The sequence below is a fragment of the Pleuronectes platessa genome, chromosome 21, assembly GCF_947347685.1.
Source record: "Pleuronectes platessa chromosome 21, fPlePla1.1, whole genome shotgun sequence".
NCBI classification, from domain to species: Eukaryota; Metazoa; Chordata; class Actinopteri; order Pleuronectiformes; family Pleuronectidae; genus Pleuronectes; species Pleuronectes platessa.
This window is the reverse complement of record NC_070646.1, coordinates 6366848-6389164: the sequence shown is the minus strand read 5'-3', so window position 1 is coordinate 6389164 and position 22317 is coordinate 6366848. Positions and strand designations below refer to the sequence as shown.

General features: G+C 44.4%; 3 protein-coding genes across 4 annotated transcripts; 1 reads left to right on the top strand and 2 right to left on the bottom strand.

Annotated features, from left to right (window-relative positions):
- Positions 1 to 314: 314 nt before the first annotated feature.
- Positions 315 to 4138, bottom strand: dcakd (dephospho-CoA kinase domain containing). Its single transcript, XM_053414107.1, has 5 exons — positions 3809 to 4138; positions 3116 to 3227; positions 2349 to 2552; positions 1569 to 1656; positions 315 to 1321 (listed from the first exon to the last, which is right to left on the bottom strand). The coding sequence occupies exons 2-5, from the start codon at positions 3225 to 3227 to the stop codon at positions 1036 to 1038; spliced, it is 690 nt and encodes a 229-aa protein (XP_053270082.1). The 5' UTR covers positions 3809 to 4138; the 3' UTR covers positions 315 to 1035.
- A 43-nt stretch (positions 4139 to 4181) lies between these two features.
- Positions 4182 to 7949, bottom strand: pus3 (pseudouridylate synthase 3). The gene is made up of 7 exons (XM_053414106.1): positions 7826 to 7949; positions 6831 to 7239; positions 6470 to 6747; positions 6192 to 6375; positions 5996 to 6105; positions 5334 to 5506; positions 4182 to 5237 (listed from the first exon to the last, which is right to left on the bottom strand). Exons 2-7 carry the CDS (start codon positions 7233 to 7235, stop codon positions 4966 to 4968), a joined length of 1422 nt encoding a protein of 473 aa, XP_053270081.1. The 5' UTR covers positions 7236 to 7239; positions 7826 to 7949; the 3' UTR covers positions 4182 to 4965.
- Positions 7950 to 13048: 5099 nt separating this feature from the next.
- LOC128426888 (myosin light chain kinase, smooth muscle) lies at positions 13049 to 22222 on the top strand. Of its 2 annotated transcripts, XM_053413947.1 has the most exons (17): positions 13049 to 13381; positions 13817 to 13986; positions 15134 to 15280; positions 15383 to 15535; positions 15640 to 15753; positions 16640 to 16770; positions 16858 to 17014; positions 17232 to 17543; positions 17642 to 17747; positions 17866 to 18069; positions 18635 to 18852; positions 19467 to 19590; positions 20377 to 20529; positions 20700 to 20829; positions 20993 to 21074; positions 21244 to 21384; positions 21645 to 22222. In XM_053413947.1, the coding sequence occupies exons 2-17, from the start codon at positions 13818 to 13820 to the stop codon at positions 21848 to 21850; spliced, it is 2547 nt and encodes an 848-aa protein (XP_053269922.1). In that variant the 5' UTR covers positions 13049 to 13381; position 13817; the 3' UTR covers positions 21851 to 22222. The 2 variants fall into 2 exon arrangements, with proteins under 2 accessions (XP_053269922.1, XP_053269921.1); XM_053413946.1 differs by lacking the exon at positions 13049 to 13381 and having other exon boundaries at positions 13412 to 13986.
- Positions 22223 to 22317: the final 95 nt, after the last annotated feature.

Sequence of the window (22317 nt, the reverse complement as noted above, 5' to 3'; positions counted from 1 at the left end):
ACGAAAAAAACTAAATGAGAGTCGATGCAGAGTGAATAAAAACTACAGACAAGTCAGTGACTACAATCTTTTACTGTTTCCATCTTCTCTCAATCAGTTTTAATTTAATCGATGAAATCACACAGAATGTCTGATTTGAGCAGCTTCAAAAGGCGTGACCATAGGGAACAGTGTATAAAGATGGACTTCACCTCCTCCCCCAACAAACATTTAGCTAAATTAACCCGGAGACAGGTGCCACTTTCTTTTTTCATGGTGTGTAGCCACAGTATCGAGGTATTGCTGATACACGCTCTCGACCAATAGGGAGTCGATCATCAGGTTTCACACGGTATCAAATCAAATAACTAAATGAAACCAAACGAACTAAATCAACACTTGAATGAACATCAGTTTGTTAAGACAAACCTAAAATGACTGAAAAAAAAAGTATTTCACGTCTAGTTTGACTTTGTTTTGACCTATGTTCCATCTGCTAACATGGAGGAGGCCGGGCTTATGTCCTATACCAACCACTAGAGGGCGATCCAGATGTTTTGTCTTCACTTTTGGGGAGCTGTCATGGCGTCGACCTTTATGTAAAGTCTATAGGTTTAACCATATAGGATCTTATTCTTTCTATAATCTATCATACTTCACAGTTTTACAAATATAAGCTACGTGTGGAACACTGCATTATGATTAAGTTCCAATCTGACATCACTGTTTAGAGCATCACTGATATTAGTGAGCACAGGTTGTAAATTTGAGCTTGTACAGTATCACCCTCATGTTTTAGTGTCTCACAGTAAAACCCCAAAGAAATTGCACATAGAAACCCTTCACAGAAAACAAAAATTTGTCATCACATGTTATGTCAACAGTGTGAGTCCGTGTTAATCAGTGCACGTCGCACCACAGAGCTGCAGTGATGGGTGGTGTGAAACTAATCTCACAGTAATTTGCATCGTTACCTCCGACCTGCCTGCTCCCGTTCACATCCCCGTCTTTGACCAGATCCGGGAGCGAACACTTCTACAGCTCCACTTTCCTCTGTTAGGATATAAGGATCTTGGCAGCATAGAGCAGAATCCCACTCAGACCAGTGGTGGCAGCGATTGCAATGACCCTCACTAAAAGGAAGTCCATGGAGTCCTCCAGCTTTGTGTGCAGCCGCAGGACCTGCCGGTGGGCGTCCTCCCGGCTGCCCGAGTTCTCGATAACGTGATTGGCCAGGCCGCGCTTTTCATTTAGCGGCATCTGGGCGGCCACGCGCTGCTCGGCCTGCTCCTGGGTCAGGCCGTCCCTCTGCATCAGGCGGGACAGCTGAGTGGCAGGGTCACTGACAAGGAACAGACAAAGGAGGTTATTTATGGTGCAGCCAGGGCGCCTTGTTAAAAAAGCCAGAGGCAGTGAGTCATGCTAATACGGTGGCGAGAGAAGAAGACAGGTAACCGATGACTGCCCCTAATGGCCGGAGCCTGTCAGAAACAAACCGTCAAATGGTTTAATGATTCAAAATATAAATCCTAAAGGTAAAGATCTAAAGGGACGAGGGAGGGGGGGAGAGAGATGAGTGGTGGTCTTACCAGTAAACCACCACAGTGTGGTTCAAAAACTTAGTGAGACGTCTGGTTTCAAAGAGAAGAGGCACGTCCAGCACGACATAGCGATAACCTGAGGAGACGGAAGAAGAGGAGGAGCCTTGTGAAACGGGATTAACTAGTGTCAACACGTAAGTTCAGATACCATTTTCCCATTTTTGGCAACAGAGTCTGATACCTGGAATAACTTCCTGTAAATTGTTGAAACGTAAGTCTTGCATATGGTGCATGTTGCTGTTTAACTTGTAGGAATTTAAAGTGTGACATTCGGTGACTGCACTTCCAGAAATAAATTCACTTTAAAAGCAAAGAGGAAGAGATTTACGAGAAAAGAGAGTTGCGGTTTGTATCTGGTTGAAACTAATACACTTAGAAGACGTAGTATCAGATCAGTACATTGATTCACGTACTCTTCGATGCACGACCCAGTATTTTCTGTCTGATTTGAGTTCTTTCTGATGCTGGGATCAGTATTGGAACATCTAAACTTTTAAGGAAACTTCTCTCTCTTGTTGAGTTATGTAGCAGGTGAAAGTTGTTTTCTTTTTTTTAAGTTATGGTTGAGTTGTTTTTTTTTTATCCCTGACTCTCACCTTCTACCTGATGAAATGCTGACAACATTTTGAAATCCTGTCTCTCACCTCGTGGCCTCGAACCCATCGCCCATCCCTCTGCTGCCGAACAGACTCGGCTCACTCCCACTAACTAGTCCTCCTTTCCCTTCCCTTCAACCCATAATTGAGCCGAATCCAATTCCTCGCTCACCTCTGAGAAAGTAGAAGAGGATCTCTTTGAGCATCGCTTTGTGGATCTCCGGGTGGGTGATGGAGTTCAGCAGCTTCCTTTTCTCCCCGTCGGCGAAGATGAGCTCACCCAGCTTCTGTCTGTCGATCTCCCCGTTCTCAAGCAGGATCTCTCGCCCGAAGTGGTGGACGATGCGAGAGTAGGCAGGAGTGTTGGGCTCCACGACTGTTTGGTAAAATGATATCATCGTTTTGATTAACCAGTGTAACACGACGAGTGATAAGTGACAACACAAGTTATAAAGGATCTTCAAAAATGCCAAGGAAATACAGAAGGTAGGAAGAAGGATGGAGAAATACCTGAAATTATTTTAAACAGACTCATCAGCCACCTGTTTGTAATTTGATTTTTATCCTAATTCCTCATATTCTCTCCGACGTGCAGCTGTGCACTCTCTACCCAGTTCTGTGACCTTTTTAATCTTCATCACGTAATTGAAACATCATCCCTGCAGTCAGCGGAGACAGACTTCATGATTCATTCAAACTCTCCGAGCATTGGTCTTAATCAACCTCCTACAGGCCTAAACTCCTTATGTCTACTACAGCATTAAACCACAACTATAACAATGATAGGAACAGTAAATGTTATCATTACATGAATCAGGGGACATTTAGGTCAATTTCATATCTTATCTAAGAGGTGGACAGATTTCTTTTAGTATTCACACTGAATGTGTGTTCACTGTGTGCAGCTGTGAGGTTTGCGGTAGAAGAATATTCACGCACCTTTCCTGGCCACAACGTCGGCATCGATAATGGGGCACCCGAGCTCCCGCAGCATGGAGGACACGGTGCTCTTCCCCGAGGAGATACCTCCCGTCAGCCCAACCAGGAACATCTGAAAGCAACGACAGAGAGAACTGCATCAAAGTCCTGTAAGTGCTAATAAGTGCAAAACAGCGAAATAAAGAAAGGAAAACGTTATACTTGTGTAAAGGCACATCTCCATACAGATTTTAAAAAACAAAAGTTTTACAATCAGACATATAGTCGCAACAAAATTATTACAATCTCAAATTCACATTAACGCTATAGATGGATTACATTAAAGTAAAAGTACAAGTAAGTAGAGTTAAAGTTACTTTCCACAGCTGGATATTTTCACAATAAAAGCCTTGAGTTACGTGTTTACAGTCACACCTCTCCAATGATTAACAGCACGCCCCCTGCTGTAGAAGCAATGAACTGCACTGATGTAAAATACATAAGGAGTCAAGAGTCAAACTGGTTTGATCAGTGAACTGTGAAGTTATTCCTCACTAACTAACTTAATAACTAAATACTGTCACATCTAACGAGTTCTAACAGGGAAGTGAAATCTGAATCAACCTGGACATAAACAATATGATTTTACAGATGTACTTATTCTGTCACTGTTCTATTTGTATCTAGTGTTTGTTGTTGTTTTGATTTCTTTACCTTTGTAAACACACGACAGCCTCCTGAAATCAGCTGGAGCTACAGTCTAGATCCGTGCAGAGCCACAGCTGCAGAAAAGACAACCAGAGCTGCTAACAGGCTAACGTTAGCATGAGTGTTTTATCACGTGAGAGCGATGAAAACGACAGGAACACGCGAGGCAGCGGACATGTTTGTCTCTGTGCGTCACTTGGTGGAGAGTCAGGTGGTAAAGCAGCTCAGGTCCGAGTCACTGGGAACTGTCTTTAACTCCGAGCTGTCCTCCACTGGCTGCTAACCAGCTAGCCTCTTAGCTCGACCTGCGCCACATCAGAAGTCATCCCACGTCCCTCCCTACTTTCACTTTGGTTCCGCCCCGCTGATAGAGCCAAGCAGACAGACACTTTCTCCAAAACGGGTTTATTACAGTGCAGCACAAATATGTTGCAAGGAATCAAATGAGAGATTGTCATGTCTTGAAACGATGGCGCCCCTTGAAGTCCCAAAAGAGTTATTGTTGATTTGTCTTATCAAGATAATAACAAGTGCGTGCAAGATGTTTATTTAAGATGTTTGTGTTGAATCACTCAGATGCACAAAATGCCAACGTTTTGGTTTCAACCGGGAATGTCACACGATGAGTGTTCTTGTTGCTCTTAAAAATAAAAGCTATAAATCAAGCGTGGTGTTGTCTTCACAGCATCGGCCAATCATGTCTTTACTACGCAGATTGTGCGACTAATTCATATTTAGGGTGCAACATAAACAAATACCATCTTTTGGGACTTCAGGAGAGAGGTCATAAAAAAAATCCTGCTGATTGTTATGAATTAACGACACAGCTCGAAATATTTGAACTCTCGGTCTAAACAAGTGCAAAAGCAAATACACTGATAACAAAGCCATCTGTTATACTTAAAAACACAAAATAGTGTCTCCCAATGACTCAAACCAAGAACATCTCATAGTATTTTGAGTTAAGCTATATTGTTAATTCGTAAATAATGCATTTAAAAAAAGTGAATGCAATAAGCTTCTGTAGAAAATAGGTTTTATGACATAAAAATATAAATCCCCCGTTTTGTGTCCTGAATTCAAATGGAAAGAAACAATACTTTTTCTTGAGAGAAAATAACAAAAAATAAACTTTGTCAAGTCCTTTCTCCAACAGACAAAGATCAGTCTTCTGCTTTCCGATCAGCACTTTGCTTCGCCGGTGGCAGCTCTGAAGAAACCGGCCCGGTGGAGGAATTGTGGGAATGTTTGGACCTTTTCCCTCTGTGGACAGCGTCCCCTCCGTTCTCCCCCTCCTCCCGCTCCAGTCGGCCTCTTTTGACAAAGTGGTCGATCCTGGATTCCAGGCTCTCGCAGCACGGACGCTCCAGCAACGGACGATAGTTCCTCTGCCTGCTGCCTTCCACTAACCAGCAGTGGTTGGAGGACACTCCGCCTGTGGGTTGTTAAAGGAAATGTTAAAATATGTGTAGAACTTTGGGATGAATGATCTTTATAGAGTCCAGGCTGTTGCATCTTGATGAACTCTCACCTGAGGCTTCCAACCCCTTGATCATCCCGTGGAGGACGTGGCTCTTCACCGCGCTCTGGGTCCAGTGCTGCTGCAGCGCTGACAGGACGTAGTTCACCTCCTCGGCCTCCTGCTTCCAGCTCAACCCCTCGAAGTGGCAGTCGTACAGCACCAGAGGGAAGTCGACCGCCATGCTGCCGACAAGAAGGAGAATGTTCAAGACTCAGACGGTCTGTGGTTCGACCATAGATTATAAACATGGACGACATACTGCTCCCCAGAAGTGAAGCCAAAACATCAACAAGCCCTAGTGGCTGGCTGCAGTATGGTTTCTGTCATTTTGAGTTCTTATCAGACTAATAAATTAAGTAAATTTGGTTTCAATGGGTTATTTGATGCTATAAAAACAGTAAGGTGGGTGTATCAGCATGACCATTATACACTGCATCCACACCATAATCATTTATACCGAATTTCAATCAATTAATGACATCAAGAACGTTAAATGGAAGCAACCGAATCCGAAATTATAAATTGTTGTAAAGTGGGATGAAGAGGAGAGAGACGCGTCATCCTTCTTTATGCACAGTCTGAGTTAAATTCAAACAGAGTGAAACTGAGTGAGACACCGAGTGGTGGGAGGCCATCGACAGGCACAACCTCTTCATTAGTCATCAATTCACCTGTACTGGGGCTTTCTGGGATTACTCTGAACATCCAGGAGCTGGTGAATCAACTCCGGGGCTTCCAGTTTCTGTCCAATCAGGAGGAGCAACGCCATCATGCATCGTACCTGTGGTGTAACACAGCAAAGGTTGTTAAATATTCAAATTCGAAAAGAAAACTGCAAACAACTGCACAGTTATTGTCTTTTGTTACCTGGTGGTAAAGGAAAGCTAATCCTTTAATCTCAAAGATGAAGATGTCATATTGATCTGTGCTGGACGTGTGTTCAGGCAACGCTGGTTTGATCGACGCTGACAAGATGGTCCTCTGGAACTGCAGGACGCCGTTGCCCACGTCCATTTTGCACAGGTTGCGAAAGTCGTGAGTCCCCTCGTACCTGTCGGGGGGGGGGGGGGGTCAAGAGAGCGCAGAATCAGAGCTGCGTCCTCAACGGGGGACATCAGTGTTTAGGCTTCAGTGTCTTCACCCACCTCTTTGCAGCATCTGCCATTAACGCCACGTCCAGAGACCCTCGGGGGAAGTAGTAGCGATATGTGCGGGACTTGCAGTCGAAGCGAGCACTGAACCCCTCCGCCACGGGGGCCCAGTCCAAGATCCTGATGTCCTGGGGCAGGACTCTGTTCAGCATCTTCACGTACGGAACCTCAGAGGCGGCAGCTTTACTCTTAATGTTTTCGTCGACCTTGTCCGGGAGCGTGACCCCCAGACCTCCAGAAAACTGTGTGGACCTCAAATCTATTGTAATGACCTGTGGGAAAGTGATAAGTTTATTTACCAACTGCATAAGAAAAACTACAAAACCATGCACGATCTCCGTCTCTGTGAACTCACTTGGGAAAAGGCGCTGACTCCTTTATCGGTGCGACCACACCGGTGGTAGTTGGAGCTCTGTCGGTCCTGGATCAGCCGCGTCTTCAGCAAAGCTTCGAAGAGTCGGGCCTCCACCGTGTTGTCCGTGTTCTCCTGCACCGCAAAGCCCTGGTAGGCCCAGCCCATGTACGCCAGCCGCAGGGCCGCGTGGCGCCGTGGGTGGGCGGAGAAGTCAAAGGGACGCACCTTGTTGGCTTTCCTACCCTTCTTACAGCCGCCGGACTTCCCATGAGGCTTGTGGTCGGCGTTTTCACCGGACGTCACCTCCAAGTCCTCTGTGGATCCAGTCCTCTCCCTCAGCTGGGACCTGAGCTCCTCCAGCTCTGCCTCCAGGTCCTTTATCTGCCGGGTCAGCACCTCCGACATGTTGCTGGATGAGACAAACATACAGAGGATCACTTGAATATTCAGAATCTGGTTAAATGGCCAAGCACGTTTACACATATAAATAACAAAACAGAGGTGTATTTGTGCACGTATAAATACAGAAATACTATTGATTGATTATTTATTTAAGCCTCCGAAAACACATTGAGGAATAAGACCCTCATTTACAATGGTGCCGAGGGTACAATAAAGAGTAAAACATTGAGAAATAAATAGATAAGAATAGAATAAATATGCATATATAGCACCAGAGGAGGGATTGTGGGAAGATCAAGTGTCAAAGTGTCTCCTACACACAATTAGCACCTGTTAGCTAACACAACAAAACATCCACTTATTGAGCTGCATTCTTTGTTTTTCAACTTTTTATCTTCAGTGTAAATTAAGTAAAACAACATTAACTTCTTTATGCCCTTTAATTCACTCTTATCCCCACAGGAAGCTAGTGGGAGTTCATCCCTGCTGCTCTTACTGGCTACATGCTAACACCACACACAGCCTGTTAGCTCGCGTGCTAAGCTACACATCAGCTGTTACAGGTGCTAAACTCTGACGCGAGGACTCTTCACCTGTAACTTCAGTGTTGATCAGTGATGATGAACTTCTGCTCCTCACGCGCTTCTTGCTTCACGTGAGCTCACACATGCTGCTTCGTGCTGTCGCCCGGTTTGCTGCGGTCGGACCAGTGTTGGGAGCGGACACACTTCCTGTGACGGAATGCTGGGAGATGTAGTTTGGTACTTAAATGGCCGTGGACAGCGTGATTGGGTCAGAGTTTGAGAGCCACTCTATAAGGGACGTGTTAAGAACTTTATCCAGTGTGAGTATGACTCATTTTAATACAAAATCTCTGCAGTTGTTCCTTAGTATCTGTATTTTGTTTTTCTAAAATGTAAAATAGATGATCAATTTAATTTTCAGGCCGAGAGACTACAAATGAAGAAATCACATGCAAATAGAAAGAACACGTGAAAGTTGAGCAAAGAACTTCATCAGTTAGACGACACATGCGCTGCAAAAGAAGTCACAACTCATACAATCACAGTCATGCAATTTGCTGAAATGACAACAGTTTCCTGGGGACCCAAAAAAAGTGATGCACCTGGCTGTAGTTCAATGCTTTGTGACGTTCCATCACCACTGACGAGTAACAGACGTCAATAAATTCACAAAGTATTGAACTACAGCCAGGTTCATAAATTGTTTGGGTCCCATTTCCGGTGTTGTTTTTGCGCAATTCATTAATTTGCAGTGTGTTGAGCTCTCTCGGCAACGTCCAAATGGCTCAGGGGGAGAAACATAGTCCACTAGCTGCAGGAAGAGCAGCATCCACTGTTCAATGTGCAATGAATCAGATTCAAAGTCTAAGAGCTAAGATGTCAGTGATCTTAACAAGTCAGTATCGTTGATTTTGGAGTCGGGGGGGGGCTGAGGTTCCCTTCGACTTCCAAGTCAACGTTCCAACGTCAGGGGGCGTTCTAGTTCCAGCCTTGGACTCTGGGTCTGTAATTTCCAAACTCAAGAGGCGTAATGGAATGTGGCTTAAAGACAGACGACATGACAGCTCCCCAAAAGTGAAGCCAAAGCATCTTGATCAACCCCTGGTGGCTGGTTGCAGTATACGTCATGAATCCTGCCTCCTCCACTTAGTGGATGGGACATGAAGCAAGCTAAAAATTCAAAGTACACATTCTTAAGTATGTAGTTTTGTTATTTTAGGTACTTCTGATGGTTGTTCAAGTTTTAGTTTCATCCAGACTCGAGGAAACCTCGTTAGAAACCTGTGACAGGAAGGAAAGGTTGTAAGTTACTGGCAGCAAAGGAGCAGGGAGTCTGGTCAAAAGGTTCTTTGGTTGTTTCCCTCTGAGTAAATTCTAATTAATTCTGGATTGAACAACCTGGGGCAGAGAGGACGAGACAGACCTCATTGTCATTCATGTCATCCTCTTCTCACTCTCTTTCTAAATGTCTGCATTACCATTGATTATACGAACATCTATTAAAAAAAGTTTAATTGGAATTGCAAAATATTACCCTTACAGATATCTAGGACGCAATCTCCACAATCCAAATACTGACATCCTGAGCATCCTCCCGAGGATACAGCAAAAAAAAATATCGCTCAGTACCAGACACAGTTTTCTGAAAAGTTTTCTCCAAACTAAAAAACAAGTCTGGGTTATCCATTCATTCATTCTGTACACGTGGGTAACCCTTTTTTTATAAATCCACACTAGTTAGTAATTGGGACCAATTATTAATTTCCCCCACCCGGGACCCCTCGCTGTTTCCTCTGGCCGAGAGTCAGACTTGATCCTCTTCCATATTCGATACTGCTCCCATTACTCGGCCCAACCACCGAGACCCCGGAGACCGTCTCATATGAATATGTTTGATACCGTTTGAAAATAAAAAAACAATTCTCTTTCAATTTAGGCTCTAAATTCCTTTGACTGCCTCCGTCTCTGCTTTTATTTCTTCACTCGCAGTCGCGGTGTCAGACAAATGAAGGATTACAGTTACAGCAGACTTCCTGTGCTTCCTCCGAGCAGTTGTTTGACAAACTGTGCCGTGGGAGTTACATGGAGTTAGGTTTAGGTTTGACATTTTTGTTGGGGCCTAAGTGTGATATCAATCAAAAACCATTAATAATGATTAATCCAACCTTTTGCAAAATGTCTCTTTAGCATAGTCATTTTTTTTTACACATTATTCTCCAAACAGAGAGACTTCTGTTTATTCTCCTACACTTTTCCTCTTTTGTAAGCATTCGATAAAAAGGGTGGTAGCAACACTTTATCAAATGAATTCTGAGTAACTTTATTCAAGTCACCATTACTGTATCCTTACAGGTGCTGAGCTGCTTTTCAAACAGATGAAGTACCATTAAATCACACATAAGCCTGTCTCTCTAAAATACTCCATAAACAAAAAGAAAGATAACTAGAGAATTTTCATCAAAGAAAATAATGCAGTTGCTTCTCTGCCTCGTCTCAGAATGGGTGGTAGCTGTTTCACCACCGGAGCTTCCTTGGGGGCTTCTTCTTTCCTCCTTTTGAAGACCCAACTCATCCCCAAAGAGCTTCTCCACCAACATATGGATCAGAATCAGCTGCAGGAAACCTGAGGCCACTTCCACAGGCTGGAGAAGGGCCGAGGCCTCCAGCTGCACCACAGCTTCTGCTTCCATCTCCTCAGAGTTTTTCTTCTCCCCGTTTTCTGTTGGAGCTGAAGCCAGAATCCAGGCTGAGAAGAAACCGACGATCTTTTCGATTTCAGACACTGTTTTCTCTAATTCAGTCTATCGTCCCTAAATCCTGAATCACAGCGGGCTCTTCGGAAAGTTATAAGGGAAAGATAAAGAAACTTAAAGGGAAAATAAGGGAAAACAGAAAACAGATTTGAATCCCCACAAAAGGTGTCTATGACCAGAGAAGACTTTTACATGACATATGTAAGGGGTTGTCCTTCTTCTGCTCATTGATGACACTTCTAATTCGTTTGTTATACTTGCCTGAAACGAAATTCAGAGGAATTTGGGGGACTCCACTAGTCTGGATCGGACCACCTCCTGTATGCCCGGCATTCTGGATGGATCATTTCTGCAGTGTGAGGTGCTCAACAGCAGGCTGGTCCAGTCTGACATATCTTTTCTCAAAACTGCACAATCACTTTTAAGCTAAAACCATGCTTTTTTAAATATTTTACCCGTGTCCATGTCGTTTTCATGAAGTGATGGCGTCTGGATTTGTTTGAAAGGGCTTGTGGGAACAGGCAGGAAACAGAGACTTCACACACAGCTTTGCTTTGAAAGACTTAATGTGAACCAGAATTAAAACGATTACCATAGTTGGCGTGTTATGTCACAGACAGAGAACATTGTCCTTCCCACTCTTTGCCTTTCCTGTTTTGAATTCCTTGAGGCCTGTACAGTTTGATAAGGATCATTTCTGAGGGACGATTAGGGGCGAAAAGACCATTAAAATGAAACCTAGTTGTATAACATGCATGATCCATATTGGAAGCTCCATGTAGGGCGAACTAATTCACTAAAGAATTTCCAGTTATATTATTTTTCCTTATATGACTCTGTCAGGAGGATGTGCCAAAGCTGGATCTCGGTTATCAATCAACGTCTCCCATGGGGAATGTCTCATGGGGGCTTTTATGTACTTTGATTTATCTTTACACATTTCAGAACTACAAATATCAGCTAAAGAAAATAAACAGGCAAATCCTGTTCGCACAAACCACATATTTCGAAAAACAATTAATGAAGACCAAGATTTTATGAAAAACAACCTGCAACAACTGCTGTCATTGCTATGTTGGTGCTATGGTGAGGCTCCTGTAATTGATAAATCCATTTTGACGTTAACAGCTTAGTTACAACGTTATATCACACGATTAGGTTAGGGGCAAACATATATTTTATCATTATAGAGAAAAAAGCAACGAAACTCAGCTGGTCATAATCACAAACTAAGATTAGCTTTGTATTTGGGAAAAACAGTGTGTCAGGCTGACTCAGAGTTGAAACCAGATGCAGCCACGAGAATGTGCAACAACATTTTCCAGGAAAATAAATAAAATCAACTGCAGTGTCAGCTCTCCAGTTAGGCTAGCTGACGAGGGGGTCGAGCCAAAGCTAAAGCTGCTAGCTTCCCTCTTTTTCAAGTATCCTGTGATGTTTTCTAGCCTAAATAAAGGAATAGAATTTGTTATATCCCACAAATATAGCCGTGGAAATATCATAATGAGGAAGAACTACGAGATTTTGTGTCTGTTAGCCTTAGAAATGCCATATTCAGGTATTTGAAATGATAAATTACTTTGTTAAACAAATTAAATAGACCAGAAAGCTGAATAAACCGGAACAGATAGGCTATATGTAGATTAAAAGTGCTGTACACAGACTTAAACTGTCTGTAGTTACTGTCGTTCATCGGTTTTAAACCCTTTTTATTAATTTAATAACTCACATCTATGTAAACATTGACTACATGGACACCAATAGTTGACTTTATTCTGAATAAGCTGAAGAAAAATGACAAATTCTGTTCACATGGCAGATTCTTAGTCAGACTTTTGTCTTAATCTGGGTTAATATTGGAATATATGTGACATTACATAACATAACATGAGATGTGGGACAGCGTGAGTCCGTCCGTCAGTAAAGAGTTAACCTCTCGTCCATGTCTGCTCCATCAATCAACGTGCTGCTAGTACCAGGGGACATGTTTTCAGTCTAGAGTAAATGAAGTGCCTCCCACACATGGTCCTGCTTATTGATACCAGCCCCTGTAGCCTAATAGTTTCCTCACATTCTTGCACTGACACGTGTCCATTTGAAACCACAGCGAAAGCACTCGTTTTCTTTGAGGGGAACCATTTAGAAAAATAAATATGATCAAAATCATTATTGGTGTTGTTGAAGCGTTGTGGTATTTGTTGTTTTTGTAGGGGGGTTAGGGTCGAGTAATGGCTAATGCGAAAAACAAGATCTACATTTTGGGAAAAATGCTCGTAGAGACTAAATCTTTTCTTCAGGCGCTTCAAGCTAAATGAGAGAATCTATGAGATTGTTACAGGTCGTCAGTAAAAACCTAAAGGCCAATTAATGAACTGTCTTCATCGGCTTTAAATATTTATAAGATAAGAAACCACTCTGTCTGCAGCAACGATCCAACAAAGGCCAAATGAAAGCACGGCTTGGAGACACACCCAACCAGTAGCTGTATCCATTTCCATATCAACAGAATAAAAAGGTGTCTTGTTTACAGGTGGAGCTTCACAGTTTGTGGTCACAGGGTCCCACCTCTCCACTTGCATTCAATGTAACACCACCCCCGGATGTCCACGGTTCAAATTAGTAGCTTCTATCGTCTCCATCTACTTGTTGAGTGTTGCACCGCAGAGTAAACGCTCACAGGGAAAAAGCTGCCCTACTGGCTCGTCTTGATTCCTGAGGTGACTGCAGCACTGACTCTGGACCAGCAGTATGCCAAGTGTTTACAGGGAAGAGCTGTTCACGCGGAATAACATGCTGAGAAGAAGTTGACAGAGGGAAACTGTGATTGCATTCTGAGAGGGGGGGAAACAATCTCTACGAGGAGGGGCTTCAGGTAAAACATGCTTTTTGGATTCTTCTGTGGTGTTTGTTTCTTTTGTCTTCAGCTTGAATGTTTTGTCTTCCCAAACATTTCCTTCTCCTGCTTAATATCTCTCTTGTTTTCACATATGCGTCTGTCTGTCCCTCTGTTCTCAGTCCAGAGGAACAGTGGGGGCTGAACATGTGTGTTCTTCGTTTGCCTTTCTGATAAAAGAGTCTTTTTTCTAGTAAACTATTGGGCTAAGAGTGGGTAGGGATTCCAGGGGCCGGCTGAAAGCAGAGGCTCCTCCTGTTCACGTCTGAGAGGATGTGTGAACAGAGACGGGGCGAGCGATGCAACATGTTTGCTTCACCCCACGCATACATGCAGTGTGAAAGGAAACCACAGCCAACAGAGAGATAGGGGGGTCTGAGTGAAACACATGTCTTCTCATCACTTCTGCTCCAGGATGGACAAGGACGGACAGAAGCCAAAGACCTATGTGTCCACTTTCCGACTGGCCCTCAAGCCCAAAGCCAGACCTGTGTGCTTGGAGAAGAAAGGGGAAGAGAACGGACTGGACACCACACACAAAAAGCTGCTGGGAAACAACAAACTGGGAGTCTCGTCTGCAACAGGTAAACACTTGAAATGTATTTTAAACATTTGTCCCAATGCAACCCACTGTGGGTGTGTCAGGCTTTTTGCTTGGAGCTCGTTCTATTTGAACCTGTTGCATGAGGACAGTGCAAATTCCTTTGGGTAAAACCAGGAATACTGGAATCTGTTTGATTGCACATGTGAACCACAGTTTACTGACCTGAGGCCAGTTAAGGACATATTAAAGTAATAGCCAAGGGTGCAGCATTTGTAAATAACCATGTTATTGTGAAATGGGCTGTTTTTGTAGTGATGTAATTGTAGTAGGGGTGACATGCAACTTGCCACACACACACACACACACACACTCACACAGACACACAAGTCTTCAATTTAAATTCCCATAGGGACTTGTCCTTTGACCTTATAAGGAAGACAAGTCCTCATAATGTGACTATGTAGATAGATTTAAGTCCCCACAACATTAGTAACAACTGGGCCACATACATACACACACACAAACACACACACACGACATTCCACCACACACTCGGGGGACCACCCATTGCTTATCCTGCTGTGCAAACACACATGTGGTGGGAAAACATGGCACATTGCCCCTAACTGTACAACCACAGGGGCCAAATGAGCCGAGAGAACCTGAAGGTAAAACAGACAAATATCAATCATCCACATCAGTCGAGAGTTCTCTATTTGTACTGGCCAGCAGAGTGCACCCCCCCCCTCCCCCCCACCGAGGCCCGACACTTCCCTTAAATTCAAACGCCCAGTTTCCCAATGTGAAAGAATCCTGGATCTGCCCCCTGATCCGGATCTGTATAGAAATGTAATGGGCTCTTTCCTGGCCCGGGCTGCATCCTTCTGCCAAGTTCCATGGAAATCCGTCCAATTATCTTTGTGTAATCTTGTTCACAAACAAACCAACCACCAGACAAAGGGACGGGGGAAAACAACCTCAGACGACATTAACATTTGCAACAAGCGTACATCAGTGAAAACCTCCTAGTGTCCCTCCATTGAAACATCAGCTCAAGATGTTCATCCGTGGCCCATCCTGATTGGTCACCGGTCGAGAGGAAACACCGGCGGACACAGTTTGTAATCAAGTGAAGTGAGTGTTTAAAAACCTGATCCATTGTCCCTGAATCCTAATCTCTTGTTTAGATGCGAGACAGACCCGAGTGCAGACCCCGTCATCCCCTCACTTCACAGAGCCCCTCCAGGACTGTACAGTCTGTGAAGGAAGTGATGCTACATTTCAAAGTGTTATCACAGGAAGTCAGCCCCTGAGCGTTTCCTGGCTACACAATGGTAAGTGACTGATGATCCTACCCCAGAAAAGGCCATTAAACGTAAATGAATGATTGTAATCAACCCCTGTTACATTATGTGTGTGTCCACCCTGTCATGCAGGTGAGAAGATGCATTCAAGTGGCACTTCCTTCAGGAACGGTGTCGCCGCTCTGGTTCTGAATCGGTGTTCACGTGGAAATGCTGGAACGTATACATGCACGGCGGAGAACGCTGCTGGGAAACGGTCAAGCAGCGCAGTGTTACACGTCAGAGGTAAAGCATGGAGTCAACATCAAGTGCAGTTATATGTTCACGTGAATGTAACACCTTGAATTGGTCTGCGTGCAGTAAAACACGTTTCACTCTGTTTGATACAGGACCAACGACAAAGGAAATCCCCAGAAGCAGCAACCACGAGCTGCACAGTGAGGTCAAGGTCAAGGTCAAGGTCGCGTCACGTGAAGACACCAAGTCGGTCCCAGCTCCTAAAGGTAAAACACAGAGATTAGAAAAACCAAGAGTCAGTTGAGCTTGATAAGAATTATCTTTGTATTGTTACACACCCACAAATTCACTCTCTCTTCTTTTCCTCTTAAAATGTTTTAAACTTCTGTCAGAGTTTATTTATATAGCATGTTTATATCAACCACTGCTGACCAATGTGGTGACAAGGCCTAAAGTATAAATAAAATAATCTAAAAGCACATTTAAAAACATAGAGTAAATAGAAAATTAAAGCAATAAAATGTTAAACATCATAAATAAGTAAGAATGAAAGTATTGCACGATAACCGATGAAATCAAGTTTCTCAAACTTTAAAATAAGTGAGAAGAAGTTGGTCTTGAGCGATGAATAAAAGGTTTCTATGGTCTGAGTGGGTCTGATATGATTTGGTAAGATGCTCCAGAGAGTAGATGCAGCCACTGCTCGTGTTGAGGTCTAAGGACGGAGGATGTCACACCTTGTTAAGCTGTGAAAATTATTTAATTAACAGGAAATATGCTGTTAAAACAAAAAGGGAAGCAGCAACAAATGAGCACTTGTTGGGTTTTATTAATATAATTTTTAATTCAACAAATTTTTGCCACAAACTTTTCTGATTGCAGCAACTATTTGGCAGACAAATTGACTCTTTAGTTTTTTTGCATTATTTGCCGCTGCAACCAAACCTGATTGCTCACATGTGATTGGTTAGATCCTTCTTAAGCCCCGCCTCTTACCACAGCACACACCTGTAAGTCCAACTCCTCCTTCAGTCTCCTGGTTGATTTCAACCCTTCAAACAAAAGTCTGCACTGACAAAGGGGAGCAGAGGACAACACTTCCAGTTAGAGACAAAATCAAGTAACAGTTCACTGTCTTCTGATTCCCCTCAGGACCTCCTGTGGAGTTCATTGACCCACCCGAGCAGGTGGAGGCTCGGTTAGGAGAGCAGGCCCGGCTGCACTGCGAGTTCAGGAGCTGCTCGGTCCCTGTGGCCTGCTGCTGGATTTACAACAGAGACAAAGTAAGAGTGATACGAGTCCCATGGGCTGCACCTTCACATCAGTTTGTTTGGTTTCTTGCTCTGAAAACCACTCGTCTTGCTCTTCAGGTGCTAGTCGGGGGCCCGAGGGTGTCTGTCAGGAGCAGTAAGACCCAGAGCAGTATGGAGATCTCTCAGGCCTGTGCAGGCGACTCAGGCTCGTACACCGTGATCGTACGGAACCGAAAAGGCTCGGCACAGCACACGGTCTCCCTCGGTGTCGTCGGTGAGTTGTCTTTCACGTCCACCTCTATGATTTAATGTTCCCTAAATGCATCTTCAGGTAGGACACGAAGGAAAGATGCTCCTTGATATTTACTGTTGCCCTTATGTAAAAGGATCTGACCAGGAAATCACCTCAATAAGAGAGGAGAACTATGAATTGGGAATTAACCACTTCAAAATCGAATATCTCGTGCCCATGTTCTTACATTTTCCCTCAGACCGACCCGACCCACCGGCGTCCCACCCTGTCTTCTCCAAGCTGTCCACTCAGTCCCTGGTCCTCTCCTGGTCTGGCCCCAGCTATGACGGGGGCACGGCCGTCCTGGGTTACATCGTGGAGGTCCTGGACGAGGGCTCGGACAAACCCGCCAGCTGGACCGAAGCATGGAGCCGCTGCAAGAACACGTCCTACCACATCCGCTCGGGCCTGGAGCCTCTGGGGCAGTACCGCTTCCGCGTCCGGGCCTACAACTCGGCGGGAGTGAGTGAACCGAGCCAGGAGTCCGACTGTATCAAGATGGCGACGGCGGGTGAGTGGTGACCTTTCGGAGGCAGACATTTTGTGAACTGCTTCATGAGCAATGTGCTCACTTGCTTGTCTCCTTTTTTGTCTATTCTGTGTCTCAAGAGGAAAAGAAGAAGAAGAAGGAGGAGCCGAAGTCCTACGTCACAGTGACCATAGACTCAAAACACAAGGTCAAGGACCACTACAACGTGCATGAAATCCTGGGATGGTAAGCACCGATCCATGGCTTTCATAGATGGATAAAATCATTCAACTTGTCCGATTGAAAATCAATGAACTTACTGATCCTCTTATTTGCTTTGGATGTCAAAACCCAAAAACTCCAGTGGGAAGTATGGCCAGGTGTTCCGGTTGTCCCATAAAGAGACTGGTGATACGTTCGCGGGGAAGTTCTATCGAGCGCGGACCTCCAAGGAGAGGACGGCGGCCCGCAAGGAGATCGAGCTGATGAACTGTCTCCACCACCCGAAGCTGGTCCAGTGTCTGGCTGCGTACGACACGCGCTCCGAGCTGGTCATGGTCCTGGAGTAGTAAGTAACACTGAAGGTTGTGACACAGAAAGATGCAACCATCTTCTACGGATACCGTTTATATATTCACATCTGGATTAAGGATCATATTTACATTTTCAGAACGATTTAATGGCAATACGGTTTTCAGTTGATAAAACTTGATAGGGAATTATTTTTAGCTTAGGAATGTCTTATGGGAATTTCTTAAATCTGTGTCAAAGTTCACTCGGACTTGAGGGAGAACTGACTTAGAGTTTGTTTTGAAGGTCAAAGTCGCTGTGAGTCCACAAAACTAAGCTATTGATTTTCTGAAGGCAGCAGTTCTGAAAAAAAAAAGCACCATGAGGGGATTTCTTTGAACTTGCTGCCAATGTTCACTCGGACTCAAATATGAACTGATTTTGGTTTTCAAAGGTCAAAGGTCACATCAGCCTCATAAGAGTATATAGACCAAAACCTTACTGGCTGGCAGGCATCAAACTGCCGGGTGGCATTTCTGGTTTTGATAAAAGATTGAAGCTGTTTTTACTGGGACAATAATAAGAGAACACATTTTAATAGAGACACTCTGCCCTCTGCCCAGCATTGCAGGCGGCGAACTCTTCGAACGCATCGTGGACGACAACTTCGAGCACACGGAGCCGGCCAGCGTCAGCTACATGCAGCAGATCCTGGAGGGCATGCAGTACGTCCACAAGCAGAACATCGTGCACCTGGACCTCAAGCCGGAGAACATCGTGTGCGTGGACACCGGCGGCACGCGGATCAAGATCATCGACTTCGGCCTAGCAAGTCAACTGGGTGAGTTTGACGGGACTTCTTTTTCTTTAGGAGGGGGGGTAGTTCTCTGGAAAACAGGATTTGCAGTTGCTCACTGGGGATGTGTTTGTCATCTGATGGCTGTGTGATCTCGAAAAAGAACACAACGGATCAGGAAATGGCAAAGATCCTGATAAGGCCTGTTTGTGCGTTGGGAACAGTTAGTCCTTTTGCAGCCAAACCTGCAACCATCAACTTTGTGCAGAATGAATAACAATATACCGATGATATAATATTATAATTGTTTAATTTGTTACAATAATATTTTTTGTCCCAACTGCTGAGTTGAGCGTATTTAAACAATGCAAACATTACATCGAGGGGTGTTTTTCTGAATTCCTACTTGTCTTCATTAGATCATAACAACTCCTTAAACAGGCAACTACCTCTCTATTAGCTAAGCTCAAAGCGTGTGCTGCCGATTCAGGCAGAAATAACGTGACACTCCAGATGCAACAGCTCCCCACTGGGTGGTCTATTTAGAGAAGACTAGGGCCAACTGTAAATAGGCTAATGCAAACAAGCCAATGCTAAAACATCGAGGGCAACAGTCTGTATACGTGAGCATGTTTGTTCCCTCTCCTCCCGCTCTTTAGAGGAGGGTAAACCTCTGATGGTGATGCACGGCACGCCCGAGTTCGCCGCCCCCGAGGTGATCAACTACGAGCCGGTGGGCGTGGAGACGGACATGTGGAGCATCGGAGTCATCTGCTACATCTTGTAAGCTGAACGGCAGCGGACGGTTCTTTAACCGTCTCTTATTTTGACATAACTCGGCATAAAGCCACAGAAACCAGCTCAGAAGGAAAGAATAGAAGAACCATAAATCTTAATACTTTGATCTTTATTCAACATTTTGAACCCTTCATATGTCACATGATGAAGTAGTTAAAAGTAACAAATATAGTACTGACTTGAATTCCTACATTTTTAATCTGGTAAATATTAAAAATCTTTTCAACCCATCTCAAACGCTGCATCTCTACAAATGCAGATTTGGTGCCATCTCCTGGTGACTTTTTGGCATTTCCACAGTGACCCATCACCTGAGTAAAATGGCTAGAGTCCAATAGAATAAAAACAACGTATTCAATCTAAGTGAAAATATGAACCAGTTCCTATTTGAAATAAAAATGTTTATAAAAGATAAAACTCAAATGTATTGGTAAAGGAAAAAATCTAGTGTAATGTGAGATTGTAATATTGCACATAGTATAGAAATGTTAAACATAGTATTATTGTACATAGTCTCAGCAACACTGCATTAATAACCAGAGAACATTTCCAGTATCGGTTTGTAACAGAAATAAAGACAAGAAGACACCATGGCACTTCCCAGGAAGATATTTTTTCACCATATATAAGATATATGTGGTTGACTATCCAGAATGTCGGCAGTTCGATGCCGGTCTCCTCCGTGTCTTGTGCCGAGGGGTCCTTGGTCTGTGTTTTTTCACCAAGACTAGGAAACCAATATTTACAGAGCATTACTGTTTTGTGTGGTAGGCTCAGTGGAGAATCTCCCTTCCAGGGGAACAGCGATGCCGAGACCTTTTGCCTCGTGGCCGCCGCCAGCTACGAGTTTGACCAGGAAAGTTTTGAGGACATCTCCGACGACGCCAAAGACTTCATCAGCTCCCTGCTGAAGAAAGACCGGAGGTTGGTCTGGTTCCTGTTTGATCCTGTTTGAAACTTTCTACTTTCAGACGTTCAGCATCTTTGCTCCTCGTGACATTTCCTAGCATTTGCAGGAACATTTACAAACCAAGCTCTGGACAGTGAGGAAGCTGCTGGCAGCCATTTGACAGCCTCTGCTTCTCCCTCTGCAGATGTAGGCTGTCGTGTACCGAGGCCCTGGTCCACCCCTGGATGGTCGCGTTCACCCCTCTGAGCCGCAGACCCACCAAATCCCTCAGGAAGGAGAAGATGAAACGTTTCCTGGCCAAGCGCAAGTGGAAGGTAAGACAGAAAGTGGTTTTAGTCCAGCGTTGGTCAGATGTCTAATTTTCTTATCAGAGCTTCCCCGATGACGACCTTTTAAAGCCATTGTGCTGCACAGGCCTGGAGCTGGGATGTGAATGTAGTTTGTCATCGAGTACAATTTGTCCTTTAAAACTTCTAGAAAACTGGCAAGGCTGTTTTGGCCCTGCAGCGGATGGCTAACCTCTCCAACAGGCCAGACTCTCCTGGCAGCGCCTCTGAGGGTGAGACAGATAAATAGATTCACACACACACACACTGCCCCCTCCAATTTCCTAGAGCTACATACATATGGCAGATGACTCAGTCTCAGATTGTCACTTCAAGTTTACCCTTTTGTGATCAGTTTCTGTTTTATTCATCCTCCTCCTCATCATCCTCCGTCTCATCCAGAGCCAGTGTGGAGCCAGGAGGCTGAGGAGGCCATCCAGTCGCTGGAGAAGCAGCTTCAGAGTGAACCTTGCTTCCAGCAGGCCCTGAGGGACGCCACACTTGCTAAAGGAGCAACTGCTCAGCTGAGATGCCTCGTCAACGGTAGAGTGACAGAGCTGTGATGCACTCCATTAAATCATGTGCTGCCACTTTATAGAAGGGCCAACGGCAAACAGAACAATGCCTCTGAAAAGCTTTGACTGTAATGGAACGAGACCTAAGCAGCTTGTTTGTTGTTTTAATACCGGATGCCTTTTATACAACCACTTCAGGAATTTGATGTTGGTATATTTTTATTAGATTCACTGTCCCGTGGTGTGTTTCTATGTCTGTGATTCTACAGCACATTGTGTCATTCTTAGGTTACCCACAGCCGGAGGTGAAGTGGCTCCAGAATGAGAAGCCGCTGTCCGAGTCCAGCAGAGTGACCGTGGAGCAGAACGAAGACGGGCTCTGTTCTCTGGTTCTGGCCGATCTGGAGCCGTCCGACTCCGGGGTTTACGTGTGCCGGGCCAGCAACAAGCTGGGGGAGGCCATTTGCTCCGCCAAACTCCAAGTGGAGATGTGACTGAGAAGCAAACCACAGCATCCACATCAGTGACTGAAGAGATTCGAATGTTCGGCTGCATTCGTAATCTCAAGACTTTACGCGGTTGCTCCCCAATAGGGATTAATGAGATTCGGACACGCATTACCCAGAGTCCTTTTTGTTTCACACGCCACCAGTTACACGTGCACTTTGTGAGTCTGCTTCCTTCCATGTGTATTTGACATGTTCAGTCACCGATGCACAGGGTTCTGAGTTATTGAGGTCACATCACGCTGAGCTTCACTCTGTTCACACAGCGAGTCACGTGAAAATTGTACATTTTGCACATTTAAATGTTGTTCAGATGGGAATGATTTATACAAAAAATAAAAAACGACTTTTTAAAAAATATACCAGTGATAGGCATACTTATTATTTTTAAATCCTCCTCTCCCTTTGACACCAAATAGAAATTCGCTGGATTTGGTTTTCTATATGGATCGGCA